The sequence below is a fragment of the Saccostrea echinata genome, unplaced genomic scaffold (assembly GCF_033153115.1).
Source record: "Saccostrea echinata isolate AGI-Se365-2 ecotype Australia unplaced genomic scaffold, CSIRO_AGI_Sech_v1 ptg000027l, whole genome shotgun sequence".
Taxonomy (NCBI): domain Eukaryota; kingdom Metazoa; phylum Mollusca; class Bivalvia; order Ostreida; family Ostreidae; genus Saccostrea; species Saccostrea echinata.
This window is the reverse complement of record NW_026889776.1, coordinates 10544074-10566846: the sequence shown is the minus strand read 5'-3', so window position 1 is coordinate 10566846 and position 22773 is coordinate 10544074. Positions and strand designations below refer to the sequence as shown.

Below are 22773 nucleotides of genomic sequence, written 5' to 3'. Positions count from 1 at the left end.
TTACTTTGATATCCTTTCACACTGTGAGAGAATATCATTTTTGGTATCCTTTCACACTGTGAGAGAATATCACTTTTATTCAATAAATAAATCACAGTATTTCACTGTTGAAAATGTAATAAAATATGTATATTTGGTCTACACGATTGCGTAGTAAAACATGCGTCTTCGAGGTGATCTTAAATATATCTCAGCGGATCGACTACAATAGTGATCCACATTCACTCATAGAACATGTTTTATTACATTTTCCTTAATATTAATGTTGTTTGTGCTGTTCAAAATAAAACTTCTTATTCCAATGTTCTTCTGATGTTTATTTCAACTGTTTAGTTGATAGCAAATTCTATAGTATTTCATGCAATAAATTATTAAAGATAACGATCACTGACCATTCTCAAAGGTCCATTTAAAAAATTCAAATTATGAGAAGGGCCAACACGGACCTCTGAAAACAGGTGTGGGATTAGATGCCATGGAGGAAAAACGCATCCCCAGTCGACCGGTCCACCGGCCATGTGATCCTTGTGACGGAAAAATCCGTAGACAATTTAGTGTGAAATAATGGCCTAAATTTATATGAAAGACGCGTACGTCAGTCAACATTCGACTTCACGATAGATTGTATTTGCAATGCAAACAAGGTCATTGTATCGGTCATAAAATTTGCAAAATGTTGACTGTAAACTAGATTGCTGATATTTTTATATCAGCAACTTATTTGTCAATACCCTACTGTTCGTACGTAGAACATGGTCTTGCATATCGAATCAGCTGGGAGACATAGAAATAAACTCCTTATGCAATTGATAATGGTTTATTTAAGGAATGAAAACCGCATGGATTTTGTCAGTGAGAAACTCAAGCATCTTCCTGGTATCAACTACAGAGAACCTGTGTGGAAAATCAGATCGTTTTTAAACAAAAGTTTGTAGCTGAATAATGACAAGGTATGCAAATGTACGAGTTCTATTGTATGGAAGAGGCAGTTGATTATGATGTCAAAAAAGAAGATCTTTAATTTTTCGTGGGGAATTGTTGTGTAAAGTGTTGAGAGGTCATTATTATGCTATTGATTTTGGTAAAATTTTATGATTTCAAGTTATAAATGTTCCTCGGAGTTTTTAAAGTATCAAAATCTGATTGATTAACACCACTTCTTGAATATGTTGTTGGACAGTACTCCTTCGGTTTCTCCTCCACTGCTGTTAATATGTCCCTAAGAGTAAATTAAGAGGCTTGCTAGAACATTTACACGAACCCAGTATATATTTTAATGTTTGTTTATGTAAGGATTTTCTTTAAGTTTAGGAATCCAGTATAAGTATGCTAATTCAAATTCAATTTGTTTGTTGTGAATATTAAAAATATTTGAAACTGACATATAAGTTTGAATAATTTCCTCCTTAGAAAGGGAACTATGTGTAAAAGTTGAATTATTTCTTGTAGAATTAAATTCAACGAAATTCCCCTAAAATGCAATTAATAATAAGCCTTACCAACAAAGACGATATTGTTACCTGCAATCAGGTATATGGGTTCTGAATGAACAATTAAGGAATTATCTTAATTACTAACTTTTTAAATTCGTGATACGTTTGTTGCCTACACTATTTCTGAATTTTTGCAAGACAGGAAAAAACTCTAAAACTTTGTCCGCATTTCTCAGCTTAACAAACTCGTTCAATTCCCCAACAAAATTGTAATTAAATGTGTTCTCTTCTCCACATGGGTCACAGTATTTAAATGCAATACATTTGTATTTAATACTTATATCAAACATACGATTTAGCAATGATATATTTCACCTTATCGTTAATTGAAAATTGTTAGCACAAAGTTGGTGGAATAAACCAAACAAAAGGGTTATTAAATATAAAAAAAACCTGTCCATGAAGACAGTCGCACTTTAGAACTTACATTGAAATATCAATGAATGAGAACAATTGATCTTGATTTTGTATATCTACAAAAATCTACATGCACACAATTGCATTTTCTATGTGTATGACAATTGCTCAAGAATGATGTAATTATTCATTCTTGTGTAATCCTTTTATTATGCATATCAAATGATCTATTTTTGTCAGCAACTTAAACTGCGTGATTTTTTTATGTTTTAATTATTTTGAATATTCAAGTCATAAATAAATTCAAGTCATAAAAACTGCTAAAAAATAATAATGATTAATAGATTTTTTTCTAATTTCAAATCAACATTTGACCAGAAATTGCCATAAGTAATGTGGCCAAAACTAATGAACCCAATCCAGAAATCATGCAGGAAACATTTCAAACTCTAGTCTCTGAACACGGAAAATCATTTGTCTAACTTCTATATATGTATGAAGAGCGTTACATATAACGTTGGTCGCACAGCTTAATTGGTAAAATAACGGGTAAAACATTCAAACAATCAGTGCTGTAGATTTTCCAAGACGTCTTTGTATTTAACTACATTGAGGTATGTTGTCTTGTTCTCAAAACGTTTTGTCATAAAGTGGATTAATATAAATTCTGAATTGACTGAATGAAATGCAACTTCTAATCCCTCTTAAATAAATCTTACTCATGGTAGAATTCATCCAAATAAGCCACTATTTATTTAACTCAACATTTTGAACGAAATACGACTTCAAATTTGGTCCAAATTGCCGCCTTACGAAATTGCTCAAAGTTTCATCCATATTATGAAAAATACCCTCTATCAATTCCATATTAGTCAATATACTGCATGCTTATCAATAAGAAGAAAGGGAATGTTAAACAAGTAGTCAACGGACACACACAACTTCGAAAATTTTGGCTATTTAATTGCGTTTATTGTGAGCATGACCATTGTTTAACTATGAAACTGCTATGTCCATGATGTATTCAGCTTTCGTAACTGCTTAGTCTTTGACTGATTTTTTGATGATGGAAACATTGAATGTAAAAGGGTAAAGAGATGAAAAGTTACTGTAAAATAAAATATTTTCGAGGGATAAAATTTTCGAGGTTTTAGAAAAAATTAAAGTTTGTGGGATTTTAATTTCCTGGTTAGAGAAGGGATGAAGCGGTATGTGTGTAAGTTTTTCACATTTCCTGCTGGACATCAATTCGTGGTTCTTTTCATACTTCCAAAACAACGAAATTAATCCCCATGAAAATATATGCGATTTCAAAATATTATCTATTTTTCTAAAAGGACAAACGGGTGTAACATTTTTTTCCGAGCAGAAACAAATATAACTACTTATAAAATTATTGCTCGGAGAAGTCATTTTCTTTTGAAAAGAAATGATGTGTGGAGATAACGAACAGTTTTCAAGCTCAAAAGTCTATTCAAACAATACAAATCAGGGACAGAGCAAACACGGACCTCTAAGACATCACAGAATATAACAATTATTTTAGAAAAAGAAAAGTTTATTCTATATAACTCTGGGTTCGCTGTACTTTTTAAAGCAAGACTATAAAGACTATAAATCTTGATAGCTCAGATACATGAAGCTCAGAATAAATTGTTACTTGCTAGAACCTGGAGTCAATATTACGTCTATTTATCTATTTATCATTTGTCAAGGAAGAAGTAAGTTATATATTAAATGATCTAACAGATCAAAGATATAAACAACAAATCTTTAATTAAAACAAGAAATCAATTAAGGAACATAAAATTATATAAATTATATAAATACATACATACATACATACATACATACATATATATATATGTATATATATATATATATATATAAGACACTTAGAGAGATAATACGGAACTATATGGCGTCCTTAAAAATGAATATTTGGCGAGACGTAAAGCCGAAACAAATGTGCATTTTTTCAAGGACCCCACTTAGTTCCATATTACCGCTATTAGTCTGTACATACGAATTTATACATGAATTTATATATGAAAAAACATATTGTAGTTGAACTGGAAATAGGAAATATTCAAGGGGTATGTTGATTTGATATGCGGTCAGTAGGTCAAGTGGAGGGGGCATATTAACAACATAATGTCTGTAGGCAGCATAATTTGGTTTTAATCAGTATTATTCTCCTCCACTGAAATTTTTTTTTATCAGAGATAAGATATATATATATATATATATATATATATATATATATATATATATATATATATATATATATATATATATATATATATATATTAGGGATGGCAATCGATTACAGAATTGCTAATCGGTTAACCGCAAGACGTTCCGACCGATTAACCGGTTAATCGTATCAAAATACACATTTAAAAAATAATGTACATCTGTATTCATATACACAAAACGACTGAAAGAGAGATATTAGAAGTTAGAAACATTCTGCTCATTATCTTGAGCAGGAAACTGTATGTACATATAAATTATTTTATTTCAATTTTTATAGTTAGACAAGAAAAAAATAAGAAAACCATGAATCTTGCCTGAGAAATCCATAGAAGACGCGGATATCTTACCAGTGCAGATGTCATACAAATTCATTCTTCATTGTCACATAATCAAAACTTTGTCTGAACTTTAATTTATACGATGTTTTTCTAATGATATAATTTAATAGATATTGGCAAAAGAAAAAAAGTGCTCAATGGTGTTTATGTAAAATCATTGAAGTATTACATGGTGCCGACATAATGTTTTTAAAAACAGTAATTAACGCTTCACAAACTGACCAATTATTACCTCGCAATTTCAATCCGGAAAGCCATATTTACCTCCAGATCAGCTTAATAAGATGTGTAAAAACGTTAAACTATCAACTTTTTATCAACTTTTATCCAGAGATTTCCTTTTTAAAAATGAAATTTAAGAAAATTTCGTTCAATTTTACAAACATTAAATTTTTCCGACTAACCGATTGCAGATTTTCTAACCGATTTCCATCGTTCCGACCGATTAATCGATTAACCGGTTACAAATTGCCATCCCTAATATATATATATATATATATATATAATAAGATGCCGCCGCAGACGTATAAAGCTTGGAAGTTGGAAGTATTCTAAAAGAACAGCTGATTCAAGATCTGTAAAATAAAAAAAATATATATATATATATGTGAATCGGAATTATCGTATACGGATAGGACTACAAGTATGTTAAATCACATAAGATTAAAAGATTATTCGGATTTATTGGACACTACAAATCAACCAGTATTCTCCTTGATCGCGACATGCATTCGGGGTGGGGGTGGGGGGTTAACGAGAACCATTGTAAAATGTCGTCGACGACTATATGTCCATTTGACAAATCTACTTCGTGTGTCGATAAAATTATTTTCTTAAACAAAAACAAACTGCCCGTTTCGAGTGACATCTAAAATCAATATATTTTTTTAAGATATTGTGTGTGTGTTTGAGTGTGTAATTGTAAATAAAGTTCATATACTGTACAGTTGTTTTTTTTTTATTTTTACCGATAGGTAAAGGATGAGATAAATAATTATAGATATGGTAACTTTAACCAAAAAAAGTCATCCGAGTAACCGGGTACTCGATCAGAAATGTAAGCGAGTAACCAGGTTACTAAAAATCGTCCGACTTGACAACACTAATATATATCACTAAAAATGACCAACGCAAGAACAATAAAAATTGTCTAATTTTCGGGACGCCCTGTCCCTTCGCCGGGACATAGAAAAGGTTAAAGAGTCATGAAAGGACAAAACAAATAAAAACAGAAAAAAAAAAAACATCTAGCACTACAACTACGCCACTAAACCCTATTTATTTACACTTTTACATTTTGAATTTTGACATCGCCACAGTACACCAGACTGACCGTACGTGCCTCGCGGTGGTCCGGATTCATTTTATATTTCTTAGTTTTCTATTTTCAAAATTCAAAACCAAACTTTTTTGGTTTTCGTAAACAACTGAAGGTAGAGAACACATGGAAATCCAAAAAATAAATAAATAAATAAAAAAAAATAAAAAAAAAGGAAGAAAGAAAAAGAAAAATACACCAGAAAACATATGGAAAACATGGAACTCGCACTTCATGCTTTTCAATAAAAATGGTCAAGGTAGAATAATTAAACAATCGAACACATTTTTTGGCCTTGTCAGGTAAGCATTGTAAAATGCAAGTAAAAATTTTAAGCTACTTATAAATTGACACAAGGGTTTCTAAATTTTCAAAATAATAAAAGTGGGGACTTGGAAATTTTAAAAAGTATATGATGTTATTTACACAATTACACATCCAAAGGTATTTTCCAATGAGGAATTCATGAATTGTCAAAGAGCAAGAGCCACTTAGGGCCTTTTTTGGCCCTGTGAATTTCTGAAAATTCAAAACTGACAGGTATAGTTTTAGTCGACAAGGCTTGAACACTTGTTGAATGAATATCTACTGAAAATGACGTAATTTTCTTTCTAGTCAATGCATTATGACGTCATGAATTGCGTCATTATTCACACATCCTGAATATTTCTTCAAAAATGGCGAAAATATGAATTTCCGATCTAAAATATGTAAATATTTTATAAAAGAACTGTTAATGAAGATTATAAAACATATTTTAATTTTTGGATCGAGGGGTGTGCTCATATTTTGATTCTTTGCTGAAGGTTCTCAAAAACACCTGTTTTCTGCAAAATTCAATAACATTGCAATTTCACAAAACCTGTTTTCCAATGCCTGGACTCTTCAAAGGAAATTCTGTTATATAAACTGAAAGCACTAAGTCTCTACTTTATATTAATGTTGAAAATGGTACACAGGGTGTTAGTCAATAAATTGGTATATCTACAGGGCCATTTTATGTATAAAGTGAACCTAGCTCTTTAATTATATGTTTTGAAATGTATAAAGACCGTCATTCAACAATGAATATTAAATGCAATTGACACACTCGTATCTAATATTCGTAACTAGCAAATTTATAGTTGAACTAAATCATGAACATCAGTCCTTCTGTGAAGCAAAGCATCGTTTATTTATTTACCTATTTATTTTTTCATATTCATTTATTTGTTAATAACATTTTGTTTTAATCAAACATATTTATTTTTACAGTAATAGAAGATATGGGAAACCAGAAACTCTCTACCATTGGTCTTGTTTTCTGTTTGATTTCATTAACAGAATACATACAAGGTGAAAAAAAAGATTTGGATCCTATTATTACAAATCAATATAACATTGTGCAGATTAAAATAAATTTGATGTTTTCAGTATTTTTAAAGAAAAACATTAGTCGCGTGGTAAGGAGTTGATCCTTACTGTGGGACATGGAGACCACTCCTGATGAGACCGAGGTCCCGTATCGCAGTAGGTGCTGCACGAAAAAGGTCCCTCACTGCTCAATGGCCCTGAGTGTCGAGTATAGGTTTTCGAATTTTCAGCCCTCCACCGGCAAGTGATGGCGTCTCAATATAAGTGAAAAAGTCTCGAAAGGGGTGTTAAATAAACAAAGAATAAAGAATTGCATTAAAATGTTTCAGATTTAGAACCCCATTCCTTCATCCTTCAAACATAAGATTAAGGGAAAGCTTTATATATAGTATACCTAATAATATTCAGTATGGTTTTAGATTCAGATTGATTGATTGATTATATGTTGTTTTTCGTCCGGTTTGAGAATTTTTCATTCACACAGAGACGCCGTCATACACCGGTGAAGGGCCTCAAATTAAGACCTGTCCTCGGCACTTAGGGCCATTGAGCAGCGGGGGATCTTTATCGTGCCAACGCCTACCGTGACTCGGGGCCTCGGTTTTAAGGTCTCATCCGAAAGACCCATAATTTTCAATTCAAACGCCAATTTCTCAGTGAAGGAACAGTTGATACTTATTTTTTATCGACTTAGGTCAGTCGAGGCCTAACCTTCCAATCACGAAGGGAGCGCTCTACCGACTGAGATAAAGTGACGGTCTTTTAGAATCAGCTAGATTGTCCATTTTTAGTTAAAACAACGTATAATATATTTGCAAGAAAATGAATATTTTTTGCATTTAAGGAGTAGATACAACTGTATTTACAAGTCTTTATAAATCTTCTTTTCGAATTTGGAAAAGCAGTTCACACTTTGATATGCATGTCCAGTTGAGACTTTCACAAAAGCATTATTTGATGTAAAATGGGCTTAAGGGTATTTTCAATACAAAATTATCAATTATTTATCATTTTTTAGGAACTGTTGCAAAGGAATGTTCCTTAATTGACATCCTCATCTGCGGCACTCACTTCGCCAATTCTTACAGAGCTGCTGGAAACAATCATGGGAAAATTTGCAGGTTAATCTTTTCTTTTGTTTGTTGAGTGACATATCTGATTAAAATCTGCTTGGAAAAATATATATTATGTATCAAAATCATTTTTGCCGACACCTTACATGCCATTCATAGACTTAGTTCATATATTCTTAATGTTCTAAACATATTTTAAACATTTTTAGCGCATTAAAACTTACAGAACAATGTTCAAACATACTTATTCGTTTTTTCTGTCAGTAAAATGTGTCTTCACATGAAAGGCAAATTGGGGGAGTTTATATAAAACTGCGTATTGCATTTCCTTACTGTACACTGTAATATTTCTTTTATCTTGTAGTTATTTTGAAGACACATTAATCATATTGAACATAACAAAAAGGCCACATTAAAATATTGGATTGATCGGTTCTTTCCAAAAGTAGATAAGAGAAGTTTTGCTACATTTTTTGACCATAAATATGTTGAAATTTGCAATTTTGCTCTGGAAAATATATCAAACATTGCCTTAGTAAACAATTATATAACAAATGACACTCGCTCATTCAGTTTATGTCTTCACAGAGAAGCATATCAACTCACACTTCGTTCTCGGTCAATGTTCTTTTTTGTGAAGTCGATATATCTCTACATCGACCTCATAAATGCCTGAAAGAATATTTTGTAAAATTTCATCAAGTTCTTATATTGGCTCTTTATATGAAAATTTTGATTGCGTAAGGCACTTCCAAATTAAAAAAAAATATTTCTAATCATCCTTACTTGAACAGTGCATCACACCAGTTGCTTGACTGTCTAGAAAATGAAATGGCTGTCTGTGGCACGGACAGCCAGTCAAGTCAGTTTCTTGATCTAGCAAACAGGGTAAAATTAGCAAGGCAAGCCCTCACCCAATACGGATGTGGTATGTACCATTATATTTTTTTAGGTAGACAAAGGAATTTGAAATTAAAATCTTATTACAATCAGATTTATTGTGGATATTAAAGTAAATATCAATTCATATTTCTAATTAAATCGCTTTTAGGTATATAAACATTATCATTTTTTCTGGTTCCCAAATATCATAAAACTGTCTTTTATTGCAGGTGCTGCAGGTCTTCTCTTCAATCTTGTAGTCATGGTATTGGGATTCGCAGTTACATACTTTTTAAAAAAAATTCAATGACTGTTATGTTTGTAATCCTCATTGATTGACAAAATTCACTCATATATAAAACATTTTTAGAATGCTTGTTCAAAGTTTGTTAAAAAAATTATAAAAATTACAAAATGTATATTAATATTTTTTTCTTCTAAAAAAAATATGAAAACCTGTACTGTTTAGCCAATATACAAAGTTTGTATACAATAACTTTTTACAGTCATTCTACAAAACATGACCAATTAATAATTTTTTATGTCGCTTACAAATTTACCGTTGTAATATCTTAACTATAAATTTAAAGGTCGACTTCATCGCTAAGACTTAATATACACACATGGTTTTGTAAATATTAACCGATATATATGCATTTAAAGTTTTAATATGAACATAATGTAATGTTGAAAAACGTATTCCATTGCAAATCTTAATGTCGCTTCATTTATTTACAAATTTCAAGATGAAATTTTCAGCCGTAAAATCTTTCCGAAGAGATTGCAATGAATGTTAAAAAAAAGTTTTTTATCCTATAGAAAAAGAAATCAAATCACTTCTCGCAAAGAAATGGATGGATCTCCTTTCATACGAAATCATAGCATGTCGCTTAAAATCGATTAACTTCCGTAACGATTTTGTTTTAAATTTCACGCATAGAATGCATATTTCAAAAAGAACTGAAACTGAACTGAAAGTTACCACTGAACCTTATGTCATCGATTCTAGTTGTCAGCTATTTCAGACGATTACATTTTCGACATAACAAAATGAATTAGGCAAAAACAGTTGTCTCTCTTAAAAAATTAACTTCCGTAACAGTATTTCAGGAAAGTTATTGCAATAAAGGTATAATTTTTTTTATTAATTTGGAAGCAAAATGATTCATACTTTTGTTTAATATCCTAAAACAAACTTTGATTTTAACTATTGAAGAGAATTTTAACTTTTATTTGCTGGGAATTAACTTCCGTAACGATTAATTTCCGTAACGATATTTTCCCTGAAAATTTAATTTTAATTCTGATTCTTGCGAGACTTCAGGGATCATACTTTAACCTTCTTTACTGAACATCAGAAACGAAAAATTGGTCAAATTCAGCTTTATTTAATAAATAAAAGGGCTTTAACTTCCGTAACATAACCTTAAAATCAATGGTATACTGAAATTGTTGTAAAAAGTTAATGATAGCAGATTTGTGGACAGTTCTTTGTTTTCAAGTTCACTCATATGTCCTTTAGAGAATTATGATCATTTTGCTATTTGAAACAATTATTTTTTTCATGTTTTATACTCTGAACTGTTCCATTTATCGTAGAATGACTGTTTATCATTCATGTTGTGATTTTAATAACATATATGATCTTCCATAATATTATCATTGATTTATCAAATGTATAGCTTACAAAAACCTATGTGGTGAACTGGTGATAGTATTAATGCAAACTGTATTTCAGATAATTATCTCCGCATTTTCGGAGACACAGGTCTGAAACATTGAAAACGAGGATACAATAAAACTTTCCACAGTACTCATGTGCTAAATGATTGTTTTTTTCTCCCCAATACACGCGTTATATCGTTAAAATTCCAATCTTAATGAAATTTATTAATTCTTGGTGTGTTTTGATTGGACAAGAATGAATTCAAGAGAGAGTTTACTCATCATTCACCGGAACTACTTTCTTAATCTGGTTTTAATTTATGCAAATGCTTTTGCAGATTCTTGATGCACCTAGATTGATCGAAAAAAAAAAATTACGCAACAAATATGGAAAACCTAAATTGCATCAATGAAATGGAAAATAATAATAATAAAAAATGGAAATGGAAGTAACCCATTTTCTGCACAAGTCTCATTAAAAAAACATTTAAAAACCCATGGTAATGGTATTAAATACATCAAAAAAAATCTGACAAAATGGTGTATGAACAAACACCGTGGCTTCTACTTTTTTAAATACAATATCCTTACTAACGTTTATAACACTTAATATATATGTACATGTATCTAAAATTCATTTTCCCTCTTGTAACACATAATATACATTCAGGGTAAATGAAATTAGCTTATTAATTGTAAATAATCTTCAAAGTATTGCTCATTACAAAATATATAGGAAGATAAAACTGACTCAATTTAGATCTCAGTAAGTATTTATGATTTGTGGCTTTTTTAAAATGCCCGTTCTTAGATACATTATCGATACACCTTTATCTATCTGACAGTCTTCCCCTTGTACTCCCCTCTTTCATATTCAGTGGCTAGCAAGAATTTCTTTTGGTTATTTCATTCAGCTTTTCCGAATGGCTTTGGAATTTCACTTCGCCCCAGGACTGCCAACAGTCCCTCAATAATAAATAGATGTGGTTCAACCATCACGCTTGTCATAGGGAATTCTGTCTCGTGAAGTAGAATCAAACAATGATTGGTCGTCTAGAAGAAATCACTTGGAAATGTTCACTTGGATACAAAATTTCTTTTTTTCAGATTCAGATTTGTATTGAATGAAAAGAGTCAGATCTTTTTATTGGTATATGCAATTCAAACATGAACTTCATATCTGAACAAAATACACTGTATATAGAATAATGTACAACTCATGCTATTTGTGAATTCAGAATTAAATGTCTTCATTAAAAAAACAACAACATGTTTTTGAAGGTAGGTTACACTTCGTCACAAGCTTATAATGTTTTCACTCTCCCTTTTAGAGAACAGCCATAAAAACACAATATGCATCCTGCCTTACCAGCTGGTACCTGTACTCAAATTAGTGCATCTATCGGCCTGAAAATGGGTATTTCCCTTTGCATTTTTTCAGCTCAAGATTTGCAAACCCATAATAAAAAGTTATAAGAGGAGACATTTCGTGAACATTACAAAGGATTATAAGGAACACATAAAAGGGAATATGCTCAAAAACAGTCAGTCCGAAAGATTACCAAGAAGCATTTTTGTCTAACTTACAGTACAGCTCACGAGTATCTTCCGGAAAACACCGGCCACGGTGGACCCTTGGTCCACGCTTTTGCGTGGACTTTGAAAAATGTCGGTGTCTTTGATGTTTCGTTTTCAGCGCTAAGCTGGCACACGGTGCGACACGGTGTGTACACGGTGGGACACGGTGCGTTTGCTCCGTGGAACTCCGTGCTGGTTAATCAACGTTAAGTGGTTTAAAATTACTTTAAAATAATTCATTGAAGATTTTAGAATAAAAATCATTGAAATGCATATCATCCGCAGCGTGCATTTTCCTACTTTCGATATTGTACTGACGTGTCAATGAATTTAACAAAGACGGAATTTTACGATGCAGTCAGCAATCTTGTGTTATTTGGAAGATATCTTCTTAAAGATTATTTTGTTTGTAAAACAAAAGCTACACTAAATTTAAAAAAAAATAAGAAAGGAATATTCTGCATTTGTGGAAATCCATGTGGAATTGTCAATTGATGATCTTATCCGACGTACTGTTTTTTTAAATTATAAATTACTGTAGAAACTGGTGTATATGTAAATAATTACTACATCAAAATACGACACAGAAAATATATTGTTTAATTTAATTTGAATCGGATGGGAAAAAAAATAGCTATGAAAAGATTGACTTAAATTTCCGTCCCGTAATGGAACCATATTGAGATGAGACCCAATGTAGTCTCTGTGTAATGAGTAAATCTCTGCCCAGCCCATCAGAAAATATGAAATGTTGATATTCAGGTATTGAAGATACCCCACTTTTTCATCTGTGTCTGTTTGTAATTGTTCAGAATAATGTGTAAAATATAAACCTTAATATTTAACTTGCATTTTGTGTACAGATCGAAGCATTATGGGAACATTTTTCACAAAACTTGTCGCCAAGAATAATCACAATATGTAAACGATAAGATGTAAAACGTTATAATTATGCTCAACAATTGTCAATGACGTCGATAATGGAAAAAATTTCCAATGATACTATTCAATGAAAATGATATTTCTGCAATATGTTCTATGTTAAACAATGATGTAAAAAGCCAAACAGTTTTCTTCCGTAACGTGTATGAAAAAAAAGTCTGCTATAATTGTTAATAGGTTCACTGCCTAACTAAGCATATGCATAGGAGATATGAAAAAACTAGATTGAAGATTTTATATTTACTAGTACCTAGCGGCGATTTTTCAAACCATTAAATAAAAGCATGTGCTCTCCCTACATGTAATAACAGCCTCCCCCCCCCCCCTTTCCATAAATGATGAGTTTTATGGATAATTTCTACACGGACATGTTAAAAAAGACAATATTTACATATGCCTATTTATTGTATTACCTGTCCTTTTTAAGGATTCATTTTAATCCTTTTCAAAAATAGCATTTTAATGATAAATAAAATCAACGAAAGAGAAACAAGAGTTATGATTTCTTTTTTCTTCATTTCACCAGTAAGTTATGTTACAGAATATAACGACTTTATATAATCTAGATACAGTTGAATAATATTAGAATAATATTCGTTTGTAACTGTAACTTATTTTTTAAAAATATGTTGCTGTACTAAAAATTCTATAAACAATTAGATAAATAGTTGTTTATTTTTCAAGTTCCAATTAACTTCCCGACACGTGTAAGTTTCGAAGCCAGTTAAGGTGTATAGTATACACTTGTCTACACTTGTCTAGAGTTTCAACACGTGAATAATGTCCCAAGGGCCACGGCAACTGAATGTCCCAATATATTGTTCATCTGAACAGGTGTGAAATATATTAGCCAAGGAGCGACTCCATACATACACGAGAAGTTTCTGCAATTCATCGATATCCGGTATTTGATTGACAGGTAGAGCACGTGGATTTCGTGTGTGATGCGTTGAACTTGTACCGATTCTATTTCGTTTCGATTAATAAAAACTGGAGGTGAACCATGATTTCTTAAAAAAATTAAGAGAGGTACATAATACACATGTATATGAGAAGAAACCAAAAAAAAAAAAAAAAAAAAAAAAAAAAAAAAAAAAAAAAAAAGCCAGAAGGATGAACCTGAAAGTAATCGCTCTCTCTCTCTCTCTTAACATTCTAAAATATGGAATTCAAAATAATTTTTAATTATTATAAAAAAAGTGAATAGTATATAACTTGTAAAAGAATTTTTAGAATGCTGCATTGGCAGTTCAAGCGATTATTTTTACTTTTCGTACTGATCGTAGAATATTAAGTAGTAATTTAAAAAAATACATGTACCCAGATAGAAACACTGACACTTACATATTCGACAGAAATAAACGTTCAAACATTTAATTTCCTACATTTATGTCTCTTGATGTCAACTTAAATCAATGGATGCATACAACTGCTTGATTTTCATGTGAATTTGCCGATTGTACGACTACCAAACTGCGAATAAGATTTTTTAGTGAATGCCACGTGTTTTTTTTTTTTTTTTCTTGCATGTACTTTTTCTTCCTCACATGTAGCAACGCCATTGACAAGTGGTATACACTTTTTATTTTATTTCTGCCGTATCTATGTTTGGCATTGAATAATAATTATTAAGTTCAAAGACAATGTATTTGTTCTTGGATTTGTACCTGCGCACTTATAACATACGTCAGAAATAATTGACATGTAGTTGTTTTTGTTTTCAAATGAATATGAAATATGAATTCAACAGAAATCAAAATAAATTTATTCAATTGATATGTATATCGTCAACGGTGAACCAAAGTCTACACTGAACGCCGCTGTTCCGACCTTACATGTATGATAGTGAGCTGTTTGAATTAAATATTTTTTCATTTACTATTTCTTTCTAGCAATTAAAACAACATACCTATGATTTCAATTCTAAAATTATTTTTATAAACAAACCATTTTCTTCCATAGTTTTCTTGCACGGTGGAACACGGAGGTTCACCCGATGAAACGGTAATGTCCACGGTGTGACACGGTGCGTCTTTGGTGTAATCGCAATATACGCACACGGTGTAACACGGGGTATTTTCCACCGTGTGTTTTCCACGGTGGGGTGGAAGAAACTCGTGAGCTGTACTGTAACTGAGGTATGTATTTGGTTTCTTATGATTTATAATTGTGAAAATTTAATTTAAATAAAAATTGTCATGGAAAACTTAATAAAATGATACATGTATGTCGTTTAACGTCCCATTCGATAAATTTTTACTCATATAGAGACGTCACCATATACAGGTGAAGGGCTTCAAATCTAGGCCTATACTCGGCACTCAGGGCCAATGAGTAGTGAGTGTTCTTTATTGTGCCAATGCCTATCGTGATACGGGACCTCGGGTTTTAACGTCTCATCCGGAAGACCCGTGACTTTCACTTCTAATACCGGGTGCTTGGAGAAGGAGCAGTCACTACCTATATATACATCGTAGGTTTGACGCGGCCCTGCGATCAAGAATCGAATTTGTGCCTCCCGATCAAGTATTGAGATGTAAGATATATATATAGCACTCGAAAAAAATCCATATTTTTTTTATCGGGATGGCAGTTGTATTTTTTTTTTTTTCGAAATATCATTTTTCACATATACTAACCAATTTTGGTAATAAAATGTTCTTTTTGTATTATAAAACAAAACGTAATAAGCTATTTGTTTTGACTTAAAATGAAAAGAAAAAAAACGTAACATTTTAAGAACGAATGCTCTCCATATTAGCACAGAAAGCTAAAATATATCCATTTCTATATCGGAAATCAATGTGTACATTGTAAATGGCTGCTTATTTTATCAATAAATAATGTTTATGCTTTCATTTTTTAATTTTTTTATGATGTCATTTACACAACGACTGAGACCATATAACGTCACTGATTTCGTTATTGTACCTTCAAGTAAAGTTTAATTGTCTGCTTTTTTGCATATATTTGTGGTAAAGGTTAAGAATACGATTATATTAAAAGAAATGATTTTCCTAAGAGAATTATCAGTAATTTGAGCGTCTTCCCTGATATACCATGAATAACACGACTAATAGGATAATATTTTCGAAATATTTATAATCTACCCTTGAATGACCACACATGCACGACACCCTTCCAGTAAGTAGTTGAAACATATAATTAAGCATTGAGTCATTATTTTTTTTTAAAGTTGCAGTTTCATAACTGCAACGGTATGTGCAAACAAATTTTCATAACGTGCGTTATTAAAAGAATTATGATTCAATGCTTAAATTTTCATTTTTTAACTCCTTGCCTTGACTACAAATGTCATTTACATGTTTTGTTTTGTTTTTTTCAAAATACGTGTATTATCCTTCGAGTAAGTTATAATTAATAGAAGAGCCATTGCAACAGCGTCTGTTAGATGTTAGCGTGCATTTTGATTTTCGTTGAAGACGGTTTACTTGCACGGCGTTTAACGTTTGTGACGTCAAAATAAAATGCATAATTAAACCTTTGACCACTTGTCCGTGTTATGGTGTTTAAAATGCCGTCGCTTTCCACACGCTTTATAAGCAAAATAGATGTGGAATGTAGATATATTTGTATGAAACCTGTTTACTCTTGATATCCAGTCTAATTATGTAAATGGCGTGGTGCATCCCGATGCACTTAAAAAAAAATAAATAGCTTACGATAATGCAAATACAAGGAGATGCACTTCAGAGAAAATGAAAAGAACTCGGTCAAGACCACCAAAAACATGAATTGCCTGAAATTGGGTATGCATCCGGTTGAATGGAAATAGAAAATTTGCTTGATTTGTGTCAAAAGAAATTATAAAGGATACATGCATAAACATTACTCCAAATTTTTCTTTAAATGCTGTATCTATTTAAAGACTTCTTATTTGCAGGATAGATATTTCAGGACAGCTTCAATATATGGTGCAATATATCTTTACATATATCACCATTAGATATGAAAATATTCCATAAAGAGATTGTTAAAATTATCGCAACAAATGAAAAACTTGTTATTTAAAAGTACTTTCCATTTAGGAACTCTTGTATTGTCATATTCAATTATTTGTTTAAGAACTGATGTGTTTAAAAGGATTGTCGATTACTAATGAATATTAGACTACATTTGACATAACAAATATTCGTAACCTACAAATTTATAGTTGAGTCAAATTTATTCATAATTATTTATTTCATGTATTTTGTTTTAATCAAATATATTTATTTTTACAGTAAAAAAAAGACATGGGAAACCAGAAGCTATCCACCATAAGTCTTGTTTTCTGTTTGATTTTATTTACAGTATACATTCAAGGTGAAAAGAAAATTTATATACCCAGCCAAGGGATTCATTTCCTATTATTATTATCATCAAACAATTTAGTTTTGAGTTGGTCAAAATAAATCTGATGCTTTAAATATTCTTAAAGAATTACATTAAAACGTTTCAGATCTAGAACTTCATTCCATAATCCCTCAAGCAGAAGAATAAGGGAAACTTTTTTTCCCTTTCGCATTAATATTCAGAATGTTATTATTCAGATTGTCCATTTTTATTTAAGACCACCTGTAACATATTTGCATGAAAATGAATAATTTTTTATTTTTTTAGCAAAGTAACAATCACATGTACCTTGCATTTTAAAAAATAGATAAATTTATCTACAAATCCTTTTTTCTTACTTTTGAATTTGGAAAAGCAGCTCACACTTTGATTTTAATGCCCACTTTTGACTTTGACAAAGGCATTTTTTGCTGTCAAATGGGCTAATTGATATTTACAATACAGAATTATTAATTTCCTTTCATTTCGTAGGAATTCTTGCACAGGGGTGTTCCTCAAGTGACGTCATCATCTGCAGGACTAACTACGCTAATGCTTATAGTGCTGCTGCAAACGATCATGGAAAAATTTGCAGGTTAACCTTTTTTAGTTTGTTGATTGACATATCTGATTAAAATCTGCTTGTAAAAAATATTACATTATCATTTTGCCGAAACCGTAAATGACATGCATACTCAGATAATATTCCAAAAATATCTTTGAACAATTTGTAGCGCATTGACACTTACAGCACAATCTTACAATTTTTCGCTGAATATTTCTGTCGTAAAATGTGCATTTACATGAAAAACTATTTTTGTTTACAGGGCAGGAGCTCTGTTATTGTTATTGTGTATGTTTCACCGGGTGTGTTCAAACATCACTGAACACGGACTGACAATACTAGATGAAATAGATTTGCTTTCTCACATTTCTACTCAGAATTTTCTGGATTATAGTTTTAATATTTTTCAATAATACACAACAACATTTCTACTTTTCTTAAGTATTAAGGATTAAAGTTTACTTTTTGAAAGTGTCAATCAAACGCGTCCCGAAATTCGTAGTTTCAATAATTTCCATATAAAATGAATTCTTTATTATATTTCCGTGTGAAATGCTATAGCCAATGATAAGTTATTATATCATACAGAAAGTTTGAGAAAATATTAACTTCAAATCTGTGTCTAGGCTCCTTTAATCCACGAGTATGTTTTGTCAATACCACTTTCGGTTTTGACACAATCTCTCGCTTAAAGATGTAAATCTATCAAAATTTCTATTTGTAAAAATTCTTGCGTTATAAAATAAATACATGTAAATATTAATGAGCAAAAATCTTTGTTAAAACAAGAAATGATTCATAATATTTCAATGAAATGTTAAATTTTAACAATGTAGCCACTGCGATGACGGATGTTACCCTCCCTACCCCCTACCCCCCATCGCCCTGCAAAGTTAGGCCTAGCAGTTAAGTTACTGGTTTAGAATCCTTGACCATGCAGGAAAGTCCAGCCACTTTCAACAACGCTTTCTGATATTAAATTACATGACTTTCCATAGATCCACAAGTAGCACTTTCACAATACACAGAATCAGAGTAGGGCTCATATGATTCCTCTGTCTTTATTCTTGTAGTATTACAAGTTCAAATCATATTTATATAAAATAAATATCCAACATATTGTCAAATATGTTTTAATAGACGCAGCGGTTCGTAAATGGACATAGTCTTAGCCCGAGGGCTTCCTGAAGCAGGTCACATAACAACTGAAACATAATGCTGTCATCAATTTTGTGATGTGAAGCTATATAGACTTGCCTAAAATGGAGGGAAACTATACCTCATTACTAGAAAATCTAGCTCACTAGCGAAAGGCAGCTTAGGTTACCTATATACTGTCTGCTAGACTAGATTATAAATGTTTGCTATGTGTAAGAATGTAAGCAATTCGCTGACGTACATCATTTAATTACATCAAAATCCCTTCCTGTTCACTTGGTTTTCTAAGCGTAATTTGGATCGATTGGTTCTTTCAAAAAATTGATTAAAGATATTTTGCTACGTATGACAATGAATGGATTAAAATTTCCAATTAATATTTTCATAATCGTTTTCATCAAACTGTTTGTCAATCTTTCTATTCAACAATATAACAAATATAACTTTTGTAGAAAATAATATAACAAATGTAGCTCTTCATTCAGTCAATCCTAAGATTAACTAACTTCACATAAGACACATCAACTTCGTACTTCGTTTTCGGTCTATATGCTTTTCTCTGAAGTCGATGTATCTATGCATCAACCTTACAAAAGGGACTTATTTCTATAATGTCATCGAGCCCAAATTTGTCTATTTCTATGAATCTTTGTATGAAAATTTTTATTGCTAAACATGCTTCCAGACTAAAAATAATTTGTTTTATAAATCTTCCATGAACAGTGCAGGACACCAGTTTCTTGACTGTCTAGACAATGTATTGGCTGCCTGTGGCACGGAGGGCCAGTCAAGTCAATCTCTTCACCAAGCAAAACAATACTTGAACCAAGCAAGGCAAGCCCTCAACCAAAACGTGTGCGGTAGGTATCTTTAAATATTTCAGCTTGACAAACGAACGTGAAAATAAAATATTCAATTGAAAAGCAATTTAATTTTTAATTAAGCTTTTAAATTGATATCATTTACCTTAGTTTCAAAGATGCATCAACTTTTCTTTCATCTCAGGCGCTGCTGATCTCCTCTTCAATGTGGTGTTCATGGCTTCTGGACTCGCATTTTCATACATTTTTAAAAAAATTAATGACTGAAATAATCTTTAACCCATTTATACACAATATTGCATGCAAAATCTAGACTTAAGCAAATTAAATTTTTTATATAGTTAAATCAAAAGAATTTTCATATGTACAATCCTTATTCGTAGAAAAAAAATCACTTACTTAAATGCTTGTGCAATGTTCATGTAAAAATAATTAAAAAGAATTAATGTTGTATTTTGTTTTTAATTGAAAAAATAATCTCTGTAATCATACAAAGTTTGTGTAAAATACACGTAAGTTTTGTCATTTATGCTGTGATTTTTAAGGTACATGTATATATTTTCGCCACCTTAACATTTGGCTTATTAATCTTATAAATATAAGGTTTCATAATTACATCTTCGTTGAAAGTATCGGTATAGTCCGAAATATCTGACGTTTTCCAGGCGTTTTTCACGATTTTGATATTTGATTTCATGGGTTTAAAATTTTATGAACAGCTGATTTCAAAGCACAATATTGTAAGTGGATTTATTTAAACACATAAGGTAGAAATCCTCACTTGAATTTAGAAGCTTTATCCGAGTTCAATATCTACTGCGCGCGAGCAACGTAACAATTCGACGTGGCAGACTTTGGACATCCGGAGTGCAAATCGACAATAAAATTTGTCACTCCTCTCTCTGAATCTTTTGTTCCATTAAAAAAGGAAATCTTTACTTATTTTGTCTCCTTTTTAGCCAGTTTAATCAATTCCAAAGTCAATTTCATGTGATTTTTTTTTTTCAAATATCTTAGTTAAATATTAAACATGGTAATGCTCTATGTGCCATGAAATCCTTCTACGGATAAAATATTGAACATTTAATATTGTTTCTGTGCAGTAACCTAGTCCTGCTCTTCACCAATTCTACACGATCAATGGTCAGTTTGACAATCGAATAAAGATCAAAACATGATAATTTGTGGATAGATATAGGTGTGAAAAATTCAAACAAATTATCATTCCTTGTTATGCTTTAAGCAAAACACTTACAAACACCAACAACTTGAAATGACTTTTAAAAAAGTCAGATGTCACACAGGACTGACTGACGGAAATGTTTATGTTTATGTAACATCAGATCACGAGTGTGCAAAATTGTTGTCGTCGTTCAAATCAGCTCAGTTCTCATCAGCGTTGACTAAAGAGGGAAACTAAACTCTTCTCTCAGTAGCATCAAATTCATATCAAATTCATATTCCACCTTCTGCTTCACTTGCCCGTCTGTAAGAAATCGGTACCTGTATTCAAATTAGTGCATCTTTCGCCCTGAAAATGAATATTTCCCTTTGCATTTTCAAGATCAAGATTTGCAAACCAATAATGAAAAGTAATCTGAGAAGGGTCAGTTTTGGAAACATATAAAGGGAATACCCTCAAAAACAGGAAGATGCTGTAGATTACAAATTATCTAAACATTGTTATGGAAAACTTAACAGAATAATAGATTTTTGTATTGAGGCGTATAATAAATATGCCCCCCCCCCCCCCCCCAAAAAAAAAAAAAAAAAAAAATCAGAAACTTTTAAGCTAGAACACTTCATGTCCACATTCTACATTTTTTTAAAATAATCTTTCAAGTGTATTTTTTTTTTGTCCTTCAGTGTTTACAATTTTCTTCTTCAGATTTTTCTCTTTCAATCAAAAGAGAATTTAGCTGTAAATTTACATGTCATTTTTATTTGTTCAAAAGTTTTTAAAAAAATTCAATTTCAAGAAATATAATAAAGTCAAAATTTGCTGTAAGTTTTTTTTGACATAAAACTTACGCAATACAACAAATGTAGTGTGTCCTGATGCAAAAACCTTATATAAACTTTTATATCATGATGCATAATATTTCGTTTTTTTTTTTTTTTTTTTTTTTTTTTTTTTATCCTATTGCACAGTCTTAACCATTGGAAAGAAAAAAACATTGATAAAAAAAAAATGTTATGATAACCAAAGCTAAGAATACTTGATCCCTTTGTTAATTACAAAATAATATTTTTGAAGGTATAATTAATTGGCGTAAAAAAATCCGATGACCAGACAGTGTTGAAGACATGCATGCATGTAGAAAACTATCCACTCAATTTAACAGAATATTGTCACTGCAATTCATCTTATGATGGACAAAACATTTAGGTTTCAGGACATTCTTCTGAACTTTATCGTAGTAGATGTTTATATATATGAAAAAGATTTTACTCTTCCTGTGTATACTTCGGGTTGGAACCTGAAATTGAAAATTGACGATGTATACCGGTACATGTATTTTAAATGTGTAATCAATTCATGTTAACATGAAGCAATTTCAAGTATAATCATTTGAAATTTTTTATTCCTTTAAATTCCACTTTGCACAGACTAAACATTTTTTCATTCACCAGAA

The 22773-nt window shown here is 31.2% G+C and overlaps 1 protein-coding gene across 1 annotated transcript; it reads left to right on the top strand.

Moving 5' to 3' along the window:
- The first annotated feature begins 17506 nt into the window (after window positions 1-17506).
- On the top strand, window positions 17507-20523 carry LOC133193371 (uncharacterized). The gene is made up of 4 exons (XM_061329309.1): window positions 17507-17584; window positions 18086-18188; window positions 20040-20176; window positions 20322-20523. Exons 1-4 carry the CDS (start codon window positions 17515-17517, stop codon window positions 20402-20404), a joined length of 393 nt encoding a protein of 130 aa, XP_061185293.1. The 5' UTR covers window positions 17507-17514; the 3' UTR covers window positions 20405-20523.
- The last annotated feature ends 2250 nt before the right edge of the window (window positions 20524-22773 follow it).

Excerpts from the sequence above, each read along its gene's own strand:
- LOC133193371 (XM_061329309.1), top strand. The coding sequence starts at position 17,515 with ATGGGAAACCAGAAGCTATCCACCATAAGTCTTGTTTTCTGTTTGATT. Across the intron at positions 17,585-18,085 it reads ATTTACAGTATACATTCAAG|GAATTCTTGCACAGGGGTGT; the intron begins GTGAAAAGAAAA and ends TTCATTTCGTAG. Across the intron at positions 20,177-20,321 it reads CCTCAACCAAAACGTGTGCG|GCGCTGCTGATCTCCTCTTC; the intron begins GTAGGTATCTTT and ends CTTTCATCTCAG.